Genomic DNA, 12,632 nt, shown 5'->3' on the forward strand with positions numbered 1-12,632 from the left:
CCCTTAATCCCCACAGAAGCCCAGACCTCAAGCCTATGTGTGCTGGATTGAAGATTGGAAACGTGAAGGGCGTCAGTTTGCCTGCACTGTCCAGCAGAAAGGAAATGCAAGCTACTGTGTAATTCTAAATTGTTAGTAGCCACGTTAAAAGACACAAAAAGAAACAGGTGAAATTTGTTTTAATGATGTATTTTACTTAGCCTAGTATATTCAAAATATTATTGCAACACATAAATCAGTATAAAAATGGTTGCGACCTTTTTACATAATCCACTCCCCACCCCCACCAACACACACACCTTTTGAAATCCAGTGTGCATTTTATACTCACCACACATCTCAGTTCAAACTTGCCACCTTTCAAGCGCTTAAACCAGCCACAGGGACGTGTGTAGATACCACATTGGGCGGCCCGGGTCTACATCATCTAAATGCCAAAAAGTTTCATAGTGAAGGTTACGAACATGAAACATAAAAGGGCTCTGGCCACCTCCCCACCCCCCTGGGAATTTTCACTTCCTTACTCACCCCCAGAGTATCCTCCCCAGCCAGCCAGCTGACTCATCCCCGCCCCCCCTACTTCACAAGTATCAAACGCCTTCCTCGGGAGGCAGGGGAATTGCCTTCCTCTTTTTTTTTTTTTTTTTTTTACTTCTGCAGGGAACCCTCACATTCCCAGTCTATCTCATCCTTACATTTGGAGAGTAAGAATTCCAAGACCTGGGTAAGGGTAGGACCCTCATGTCCCACATCTACTTGGTTCCTGAATTTTGGAGAGCAGTGAGAGTGTGACCAGCAAGGGAGACCAGCCCCATCTCAAAAACATGAATCCAAATCTATCCCACCCCTGAGTTAAAAGGAGGGATACCTGTATTCTTCTTTTCATCCAAATGTCAGCCACAATCCCAGCCCTTCATAAGAATAGCTTGAGGCTTCATCCCGTGTCTTTTTATATTGCATCTTTTTTTTAAATTGAGCTGTAACATACACAGATCTTTTTCTCTTTTTATTGGAGTATAATTGATTTATTTTTTTTTAATTTTTTTTTGTCGGTGAATAAAGTTTTATTGGAACACAGCAGAGGCCGTTTCAAGGGGTCCCCAACACACATTCTGAGCACAGAGGAGCCATAGATGCAGGAACTGTAAAAAAAAAAAAAAAGCCTCTCTGCTAAGCCACATATTTCCTTGTAACATGGGGGTCGGTCTCATGTTAAAGTGGCCACCATTTCCTCCAAGGGAAATTTGATGTGGTCTCTCTATGTATTACGTATGTATATAAATATGTATATATACTAGTATAGTTGATTTATAATGTGTTAGTTTCAGGGGTACGGCAAAGTGATTCATATATATATATATATATATATATATATATATATGATTTTTTCAGATTCTTTTCCATTATAGGTTATTACAAGATATGAATATAATTCCTGTGCTATACAGTAGGCCCTTGTCGATCTCTTTTATATATAGTAGTGTGTATCTGCTAATCCCAAACTCCTAATTTATCCCTCCCCTGCTTTCCCCTTTGGTAACCATAAGTTTATTTTCTATGTCTGTGAGTCTATTTCTATTTTGTAAATAAGTTCATTTGTATTTTTTTAAAAGTTTTTTTGATGTGAACCATTTTTAAAGTCTTTATTGAATTTGTTACAATATTGCTTCTGTTTTATGTTTTGGTTTTTTGGCCTCAAGGCATGTGGGATCTTAGCTTCCCAACCAGGGATTGAACCCGCACCCCCTGCATTGGAAGGCAAAGTCTTAACTACTGGACCGTCAGGGAAGTCCCCTGTATTTTTTTAGTTTCCACATATAAGTGATATCATATGATATTTACCTTTCTCTGTCTGACTTACTTCACTTAGTATGATAATCTCTAGGTCCATCCAAGTTGCTGCAAATAGCATCATTTCATTCTTTTTTATAGCCGAATAATATTCCATTGTGTGTGTGTGTGTGTGTGTGTGTGTGTGTGTACACACACATACATACCACATCTTCTTTATCCATTCATCTGTCGATGAGCATTTAGGTTGCTTCCATGTCTTGGCTATTGTAAATAGTGCTGTTGTGAACACTGGAATGCATGTGTCTTTTCAAATTCGAATTTTTGTCTTTTCCGGATATGTGCACAGGAGTGGGACTGCTGGATCATATGGTAGCTCTTTTTTCATATTTTTAGCTTTTCAAGGAAACTCCATACTGTTCTCTATAGTGGCTGCACCAATTTACATCCCACCATATACAGATCTTAAGTGTGAGGTTCATTGATCAGCTATACATTCATGTGACCATACCCAGGTTAAGGTATGGAAAATTTCTAGTTCCCCTCTGCCCTTCTAGTCACCATAGATTATCACTGTAAATTAGTTTTGCCTGGTTCATTGAATATTACATAAACAGAATCAAACAGTGTATATATAACAGTGTATATGATAGTTTTTGTGTCTAGCTTGCTTCATCCAGCGCTACTACCAAGTTTGTTCACTGCAGTATTCCGTTGAGTATACCAATAGAGGAATATATCAGAATTCTTCCACTCACCTGATTGGTGAACATTTGGGTTGTTTCCGGTGTTTGGCCATCGTGAATATTCTACTATGAAGATTCTTGTACAAGTGTTTGGAGGACATATACATTCATTTTTCTCGGGTAAATTCCCACGGGTGGACCTGCTAGGTCATAGGGAGGTGTCTGCTTAGCTTCAAAAGATACTGCCAGACATTTTCCAAAGTGGTTGTACCAGTTTACACTCTCATCGGCAGTGCAGGAAAGTTCCATTTGTTCCACATGCTTGCCAAGGCTTGGTATCATTCCCATACCTTTTTAATTTACCATAGTGTTTATTATACATCAAGTTCTGTTCTCATTTTAAGTTCATTATTGGTTTGCTAGGGCTACCATAACAAAAATTTATTGTCTCACGGTTCTGGAGGCTGGAAGTCCTCCTTGGTTCCCTCTGAGGGCTGTGAAGGAAGGATCTGTCCCAGGCCTCTCTCCTTGGCTTTATAGATGGCCATCTTCTTCCTGTGTCTTTTCACATCATCTTCCCTTTGTGCATGTCTCCGTATCTAAATTCTCCCTTTTTATAAGAACACCATTCATACTGGATCGGGGTCCACTTTAATGACCTCATTTTAACTTGATCACCACTGTAAAGACCCTTTCTCTGACTAAGAGCACATCCAGAGGCACTGGGATAGGACTTCAGTGTATAAATGCTGGGGAACACAATTCAACCCACAACTCTTTATAGGTGAATATTATTATTCCTGTTTTATAGATGAGAAGACAAACGCAGAGCAAGACCCTATAGCTGGTGAGGGGCAGAGCTGGGATCTGAACCCTGGCAGTCTAATTCTCAGTCTAGCCTCTCAACCACTGTACTACATAACCTCACTCGCCCAGCGAGAAACCCAGAATCACCCTCCTTGTGCCCCTCATCCAGAAGCTTTGTAGGTTCACAAAGGATACCTGTGTTTCTCACTGTTACCTCTTGCCCTGATTTCCTGCTTCTGCTGAATTTTTTTTCTCCCTGGTATTCCTTTTTACATTTTTTTCTAATTTTTCATCCAATTTTTATCAGAGTTATACATCCACATAGTTTGAAAAATCAAATACAAGATTTTTCTAGAAAATGAAAACCACCAGTGGTCCCCCATCTCTTTACCCTCCATTTCTCCCACCTCAGATGAACCTGCTTTCATCTCATTTATTGTCTCATTTTGCTACTTACCTCCCTGTCTCAAAATACCATGTCTCTATGGCTACCTCTTGATTTTTCAATCTTAGGCATTTTGCATTCACTTCTCACTATGGAAGACACATACTCATACTGTTATTTAAGTTGTCCAAGCTCCCACACTGCGATTCTGGTTAGATGAATACTCATTGTTTACTTGTTGACTGTAAATGCTCCCATAGATGCCACACATAGTAAACCATGATTGCTTTCCTCTTCTACACAATTCTTTGTTTTTCCTGGCATTGATATTGTCTTTTTTTTTTTTTCAATTGCCTAGTGGCTGAGTTTTCCTTGTGCTTCACTAATTCAAATCCAAATTCTCCACTAACTATATGAATCTCTTCTTCATGTGTTCAGATGCATCAGGTACTCCGTTAATTTCACCTTATTAAAGAAGTTCCTCACGTGGCCTTCTGACCTGCTCCAGTCTGGAACATAGCTGCCACCTTGAGCCCATCACCTCCCTCCTGGTTCAGATCCTGTTGTATCCCATTTCTTACTCTTCCTGTGTTTTGCTCCCTTGTTCTTTTGAGCTTCCTGACAAAAGGCACATGGGAGATACATTTTGGAGACATCGCATACATGAAAACATCTTTACTCTCGATGGGCCATCTGGCTTGGTATAAAATTCTGGGCTGGAGATCACTTTCCTCCAGAATTTTGAAGGCATCACTCCACTGTCTTCTAATTTCCAGTGTTATTGTTGAAAAATCCAGTCATTTGGATTCCTAAGCCCTGTATGTGACCTGTTTTTCTTTTCCCTGTCCTCAGTGTGCTGACAATTCTCAGCAATGTGTCTTCATCTATTTTCATCAATGGACCTTTCAGTCATATCCTGAGGTCATTCATTCTGGGAAATTTTCTTGAATTCTTTCAATTACAGTTCGCCTCTTCCTTCCATTTCTGTTTTTACTTTCTAGAACTCTTATTAACTTGATATTGGGCTTCTTGGACTATCCATTTCTTCTATTCTCTCTCTTATTTTTCTAACTCTTTCTGCCATACTCCCTGGGAGATATTCTTTTTTTTTTTTTTTTTTTTTGGCTGTACGCGGGCCTCTCACTGTTGTGGCCTCTCCCGCCGCGGAGCACAGGCTCCGGATGCACAGGCTCAGCGGCCATGGCTCACGGGCCCAGCCGCTCCGTGGCATGTGGGATCCTCCCAGACTGGGGCACGAACCCGTGTCCCCTGCGTCGGCAGGTGGACTCCCAACCACTGCGCCACCAGGGAAGCCCCTCCCTGGGAGATAGTCTTAATATTATCTCCCACTCTTGTATTAAGCTTTTTCACTTCTGCTAGTATATTTTTAATTTCTAAGAACTCTTTTTTGATCTCTGAATTTTTATGGTATTTTGTAAATTTTATAGCATTATTCTGTAGTCTCCTACTTTATAATATCCTATTCATGGTTCAAAGCTGCAGTATCTTGTCCTGTTTCTCTGATGATATTAATGATAGTTGTTGGGTTTTTCTTTTTTACATCTTCTACTCTCTGCATGTCTGCATGTTTCCTCCAAGTCCCCCCACCATTTGTTTTGTTTCTATCTTTCTTTCTTTCTTTTTTTTTTTTTGGCCATGCCACACGGCTTGCAGGATCTTAGTTCCCCAACCAGGGATTGAACCTGGGCCCTTCCTTGTTTCTATCTTTCTTGGTAGAGGCTTTATCTGATGTCTAGTAATCCTTAATAGTCGGTTCATATTTGGGAGCGGGCATCCAAAATTCCGGAAGTGGTGGGCCTGTGAGCACATAAGCAGGGTTGTTGACTGTGAACTTCACTGTAGGGTGAGCTGTCTGGACCATTTTTGTTGGGGAATCCCCAATGTCAGTATTTTTTTGGTCTCTTTTCCTGGGTTAGTCATATATATATATATATATATATATATATATATATATATACACACATACATACATATAGATGTATATATTTGTATATGTAGACATACTATATATATGTTTTTAAAATAGAGAGGACCAAAGAAGAAAACAAATAATGAATCATGATCTCCCTGGCAAGATACCCCTAACCATATGCAAGTTAAAAGGCACTCACTCATTCATTCATTCATGCATCCAATAAATGTTTATGAAGGTCTTCTTGCACCAGACACTGGGCTAGGCACTGAGGGTATAGCAGTGAACAAATCAAAGTCTCTGTTCTCCTAGCGCTTCCATTCTAGTCTAGAAGACAGACACATGTGTGTCTAGAGCAGCGCTCGCCTACAGCCCCTTCTGCGATGATGGAAATATTTGAGATCTGAGCAGTCCAATATGGTAGCCAACAGCTCTCGATCACTGGACATGAGGTTCGTGTAACTACAGAATTGAATTTTAAATTTTAATTAAAATTGGAATTCAAATAGCCACCTGTGGCTAGTGGCTACCACCTTGGACAACACTAGAAAATTCCATCCTTACAGAGAGGTACAAGGGATTGGCAGCCTCATGGCTTTGGCTAGCTCACATTCCAAATGTGGGCTTACCCTACCGCTGAGGGCAAGCAACCTCACAGGAAGAGAAAGGAAATGCATCTCTTAAAAAGAAATAAAGAAACACAGCTCCTCCCAGCCAGTTCTGGAAGCCCATTCCATGAGAGAGGTTCAATTTCTCACTCACTTACGAGGGCCGAAAAGGAAACATCAAGTCCCCTTTCCCTAAAGGAAGCACTATTTTTCAGATCAATTCAACCATATATACACACACATCTTTATACATCCCTCACTGAAAGTACACACTGTTCTCTCGCATTTTCCGTGGAGGAAAGCCTCTTGGCATTTTTCCCTATTAATGAAATCTTACCTCTCAGCACCGGTGATTGGCACACAGAATGCTGGTCTCAAACCAGCCTGAATTCATTCATTCAACCCCTCTTTATTAAGCACGTGTTGTATGCCAGGTGCTGTTCTAGACCCTGTGGATACAGCAGTGAGCCCGGCAAACAACGTCTGCTCCTTCACGGAACTTAAATTCCAGTGCGGGGGAGGGGGGGCGGTGGGGAGATGAATGATAAAGCTAATAACTAAAGACATTTTATAGTTACAAGGAGGTAAGTGCTATGGACAAAAATACGGCAGGGTGAGAGAGTTTGGGAGACCCAGGAAGGAGGCTACAGGTTGCAGTATTAAACAGTGTACCAGGGAAGGTGCCTTTGGAGCAAACACTTGAAGGAGGTGAGGGGGCCAGCCAGGCAGCTATCTGGGAGAAGGATATTATTCCAGCAGAGAGAATGGCCAGTGCAAAGGCCCTGAGGCAGGAGCAGACTGGAGCAATCCAGGAACTGCACAAAGCCCAGGGTGGCTGGAGCAGACTTAGTGAGGGAGGCGTGCATGGGAGACAAGGCAGAGGGGTAAGGAGGGGTGTGGGGGTGTTTGCTGACAAAGAGCCTGGTGGGGAGTGAAGTGGGGAGACGGCGAAGCGCAGTGAACTGAGGACGGACGGGAGTCAAGGAGGGACGGGAGCTGACTCAAATGTCAAGATCCCTCTGGCAACAGGGTGGGAATTTTTATTTTTCCCAAAAAAAGGCTGGCGGACATGGCTGAGTTGTACTAGAGGTTTAGGATCAATGCGGGGTGGGGGTGGGTGGGTAGGGCGTAAGGAGGTGGGGAAAGAGGCAGGCATTATATCTCAGAATAACTGAGCAAACGATTAAATTCAAAGCAGATTCTCAGCTCCCCTCTTCCTGAAAGCCCTGCTCACCTTCCCACCATTGGAAGTCTTGACTGTTGACTCTAAAATACTTCTCCATTCTTTCCTCCCACACCTCTCCCTTGTACATGTCCCCCTCCCAGGACCCCTGAAGACCCTCCTTCCATCCAAGGGCATTTTCCTAAACAAAGAGACACCTCGAGAGCAATTACAGTTTGCCTACAAGGCAGCAGTGCCCGCAGGTAGTGCAGTATTTTTCTCACCTATGTACTGTGTCTGTTTCCAGATGTCAGCTGGGCTCTCCCTGCCTGTTAGGATCTGTATAAGATGAATTCAAACCCCATTCTCCAACTACGGGGTGGCGAATGCCCTCCCCACGTTCCAGAGCTTTGAATTCCTTGCCCCACCCCAAGTTGTTGCTTCAGCTGGATTCTGGGGAATCCTCTCTCTGTCTCCCCCTTTGGGGTGCAAGGACTAAGTCTGTCCTTTTCCTTAATTTCTATGCAACCAACCATGCACACAAGGCATTTATATGCACTTATGTGAGTGTGTGGACGGGGCTTCACTGAAGGTTTGGGGACACAGAGGTATTTACATCAACAGATAGACAAACAACTCAAGACTCCAGGTGATGTATTCACATCAGGAAGACCCTTCGCCTTCTCCTCACCAAGCATCCAGCCACATGCCTTGATGTCTCTTGTTTTCCCCAGACCTGAGCTGTCCAAGACTATTTAAATTTAAATTAGGGACTTCCCTGGAGGTCCAGTGGTTGAGACTCCGTGCTTCCAATGCAGGGGGCACGGGTTCAATTTCTGGTCGGAGAACTAAGATCCCACATGCCTTGGTGTGGCAAAAATAATAATAATAATTTAATTAATTAAAATTAAATACAATTTAAAGTTACATCCTTTTGTCGTACTGATCACATTTCATGTGCTCCAGAGCCATGGGTGGCTGGTGGCTGCCATGTTGGGCTGCGCTGATGCAACATTTCCATCACCCCAGAATGTTCTTTTGGACAATGTTGGACTAGAAAGGACAGATACCTCCCTCTAAGAACTAGTCTGGTGTCTACAATTAAGATGACCAAAACTTCACCCCACAAAATAACTATGGAGCTATATTCTATCTAGGATTCCAGGACTAGTGGGTTTTTTTTTTTTTTTCATTAATACGCCCTGGACATCTTCACAGGTCAGATCATGAGTACTTATCTTATGTCATAGGAGAGTTACACAGTGTGGAATCCACAGAAGTGTGGATTCCTTTATCCATTCATTCATTTACTCCACAAATATTTACGACCACCTTGTATGTGTCAGGAACTGCTGGGTCACAGCCTAGAACGTGACAGTGTTGGATCGTGCCCTAGAGGGGCTTGCATTCTGGTAGGAGAGGCTGAGATTAATCAAGTCCTCACAGAGATAACTGTAAAGTGGCAACAGTTGGGAAGGAAGTGACATGTGGCGAATGCCACAATGTGTGCACCAGTGAGAACTACTAATTCTGTATCCGTGCTTATCTTCCCACCAAACTGTAGAAATTAGGGCCTAGAGAGAGAACCCAAGCAAATTAAGATGCATGTCTGAGCCTGCGCTTCCCCAGTCTGAATAATGGAGATAATAGTTTCTACCTCATCGGAGTGTTGAGAGAATGGAGTTATTACAGTAGATAGAACAGTGCCTGGAACAACAGAAGTCATCATTAACACTATGATTATTTGTATGATTCTCCTTTCTGAGCTTCAGTCCTCCTCTTTAAAATGGAGGAGTATATGGGACCTTCTCTGGAAGATTCCAGTAAGGACTGAACCAGTAGTTATTTCACTAACAGTCACAGCTAACCTTCTCTGGCACTTCCTTTGCTCCGGGGGCTATCCGTGCAACAGCGCTGGAAGGGAGGTATTGCCGCTGTCCCCATTTGACAGATGTGTAAACAGAGGCACAAAAAGGTGCAGTTCACCACTAGTTAGAATCTGGAGCAGTTGGAGGTTAGGAGGTAGAGGGATTCTGGGTTGCCCATTCGGGCATCTGCGCGGAACTGACCCTGCCCTTCATGCCCCTGCCGGCAGGAAGCTGGATGCCTTCATCTACGACGCGGCTGTGCTCAACTACATGGCCCGCAAAGATGAGGGCTGCAAGCTCGTCACCATCGGCTCGGGCAAGGTCTTTGCCACCACAGGCTACGGCATCGCCCTGCACAAGGGTTCCCGCTGGAAGCGGCCCATCGACCTGGCACTGCTGCAGTTCCTGGGGGATGGTGCGGCTGCACGCAGAGATGCCTACAGGGGATGGGGAAGGGAGGGGAGGCAAAGACCCCTGGGTACTGGGGAAGGAGGGAATGAGGACCTAGACTCCTGTATCAGGGAGGAGGGTCCTCAGAGGGTGCCCACGGAAGGTGACCTCCCACCTTCCTGTCCCCAGATGAGATCGAGATGCTGGAGCGGCTGTGGCTCTCTGGGATCTGCCACAATGACAAAATCGAGGTGATGAGCAGCAAGCTGGACATCGACAACATGGCGGGCGTCTTCTACATGCTCCTGGTGGCCATGGGCCTCTCCCTGCTGGTCTTCGCCTGGGAGCACCTGGTGTACTGGCGCCTGCGGCATTGCCTGGGGCCCACCCATCGCATGGATTTCCTGCTGGCCTTCTCCAGGGTATGGAGGAGAGAGGGAGGCGGAGGGAAAGAGATGGGAGGAAACAGGCTGGGATGCCTAGAAATGGAAGGGAGCTGAATCGAGGTGCTGGAGAGGAGGGAGGGACGGAGGGAAGGTAGGCGGTCCGCAGCATCCCGCGCTGACCGGGATTATGCCGCGACCCCCGCAGGGCATGTACAGCTGCTGCAGCGCGGAGGCTGCCCCGCCGCCCGCCAAGCCCCCGCCGCCGCCGCAGCCGCTGCCCAGCCCGGTGTACCCGGCGGCGAGGCCCGCTCCCGGTCCCGCGCCCTTCATACCCCGCGAGCGCGCCACTGTGGACCGCTGGCGCCGCGCCAAAGGTGCAGGGCCGCCGGGGGGCGCGAGCTTGGCCGACGGCTTCCACCGCTACTACGGCCCCATCGAGCCGCAGGGCCTGGGCGTCGGCGAGGCGCGCGCCGCGCCCCGGGGCGCAACTGGGCGTCCGCTATCTCCGCCGGCTACGCAGCCCCCGCAGAAGCCGCCGCCCTCCTACTTCGCCATCGTGCGCGACAAAGAGCCGGCCGAGACCCCCGCCGGCGCCTTCCCTGGCTTCCCGTCGCCGCCCGCGCCCCCGGCCGCCGCGGCCACAGCCGTCGGGCCGCCGCTCTGCCGCCTGGCCTTCGAGGACGAGAGCCCGCCGGCGCCCACGCGCTGGCCGCGCTCGGACCCCGAGAGCCAGCCCCTGTTGGGCCCCGGCGCGGGGGGCGCGGGCGGTGCGGGGGGAGCGGGCGGCGGAGCCCAGGCCGCGCCACCCCCGTGCCGCGCCGCGCCGCCCCCCTGTCCTTACCTTGACCTAGAGCCGTCGCCGTCGGACTCGGAGGACTCGGAGAGCCTGGGCGGCGCGTCGCTGGGCGGCCTGGAGCCCTGGTGGTTCGCCGACTTCCCCTACCCGTACGCCGAGCGCCTCGGGCCGCCGCCTGGCCGCTACTGGTCGGTCGACAAGCTCGGGGGCTGGCGCGCCGGCAGCTGGGACTACCTGCCCCCGCGCAGCGGCCCCGCCGCCTGGCACTGTCGCCACTGCGCTAGCCTGGAGCTGCTGCCGCCGCCGCGCCATCTCAGCTGCTCACACGACGGCCTGGACGGCGGCTGGTGGGCGCCGCCGCCCCCGCCCTGGGCCGCGGGGCCCCCGCCCCGGCGCCGGGCCCGCTGTGGGTGCCCGCGGTCGCATCCTCACCGCCCGCGGGCCTCGCACCGCGCGCCCGCAGCTGCCACGCCGCACCACCACCGGCACCGGCGCGCCGCAGGGGGCTGGGACCTCCCGCCGCCCGCGCCCACGTCGCGATCGCTCGAGGACCTCAGCTCGTGTCCCCGCGCCGCCCCCGCGCGCAGGCTCACCGGGCCCTCCCGCCACGCGCGCAGGTGCCCGCACGCCGCGCACTGGGGGCCGCCGCTGCCCGCCGCGCCCCACCGGAGACACCGGGGCGGGGACCTGAGTACCCGCCGGGGCTCGGCGCACTTTTCCAGCCTCGAGTCCGAGGTATGACGCGGCCTGGGGGGCCCCGCCGCCCCCTCGGTCAGCGCAGGCCACAGCCCGAGGGAGCACGCGGGGTGGACAGGACCCGCACGGGTTGGGAAGGAAGGAAATGGAACTGGCCGGACCCCGCCTGGAGCAGCGTCCTGCGCCCCTCGCTATGGGGGCACCTCGAGCCGGGGGGGATTTGGTCCCTCAAATCTCACCCAGCCTGGGAACAAGGGGATAGGGGTCTTGGAGGCCACTGGACTTTTTTTTAAACCCGACAAGGGCTTTTTAACGTCACCAGATGGGGCAGGAGGTGGTGGGGTCACGCCACGCCCGCGTCACTCCCCCACGCCTGGGGCCGTGGCCCCCACATCACTGTGCAGCTCCCCGGCCCCAGCCACGCCTCCGGGGAAGCCCGTTTTTAACCTTTCATCCATCGGGACTCAAAACTGTGAGACGCGTTCGCCAAACTGTGACCCCAGACCTTGGTCCCCGCCACACAGAAACCCCTGACCCCAGACTGTGACTTCCGACCCCTAAAAATGGTCATCCGACCCCAGACTGTGACCCCTGACCCCAAACTGTGACCCGAGCCCCAGACCGTTCCCCGACCAGACTCTGTCCCTCGACGTCAAACCGTTTCCCCCTCCTCCTTTTCCACCCGCGGTAGCTTTCCCCTCTTTCGACCTAGCACACGCCCCCAACGGAAGCCCCGCCTCCACTGCCCCAGCGTTGATCCCAACCTCCATCAGGCCAAAACTTCCCACCCTGTCGCACCTCACTACCAGCCCCAGGTGCCACTAATCACATGCTCTCCAAAGCCAACCCTTATTTGTGACCTTTCAGTGAAGACCCAGCAGACCCTCAAAAGCCTCCTCTTCCCAGATCTCCAGCCGGGTCTGGAGCTGGGTTGTGGAAGAGAGGGGTCTGGGAGTCCACACTTATCACCAACCTCCCTTCCCACTCTCCTGTCCCATATTGCAGTGTTTGGAATAAACCATGTTTTTATGCCTCCTCAAGCCCAATGTGAGCTCCGTGTCTGTCTCTTAGTCCCCCTCAAGCTTCTCTGGAGGAAATAAAAACAGAAGAGTCCCACAGAGGAA

General features: G+C 49.3%; 1 protein-coding gene across 1 annotated transcript in view; it reads left to right on the forward strand.

The window, feature by feature from the left end:
- The window catches only part of GRIN2D (glutamate ionotropic receptor NMDA type subunit 2D), a gene marked incomplete at its 3' end in the record, with an annotated part of 27,397 nt that extends 15,844 nt beyond the window's left edge, over positions 1-11,553 (forward strand). Inside the window, exons 10-12 of the mRNA XM_079907314.1 lie at positions 9,468-9,655; positions 9,820-10,052; positions 10,222-11,553. Of these exons, the coding sequence (XP_079763440.1) occupies positions 9,468-9,655; positions 9,820-10,052; positions 10,222-11,553 (1,753 nt within the window). The remainder of the gene's footprint in view (positions 1-9,467; positions 9,656-9,819; positions 10,053-10,221) is intronic.
- Between the last annotated feature and the right edge of the window lie 1,079 nt (positions 11,554-12,632).

Source organism: Stenella coeruleoalba, assembly GCF_951394435.1.
Source record: "Stenella coeruleoalba genome assembly, chromosome: 20".
Lineage (NCBI taxonomy): Eukaryota > Metazoa > Chordata > Mammalia > Artiodactyla > Delphinidae > Stenella > Stenella coeruleoalba.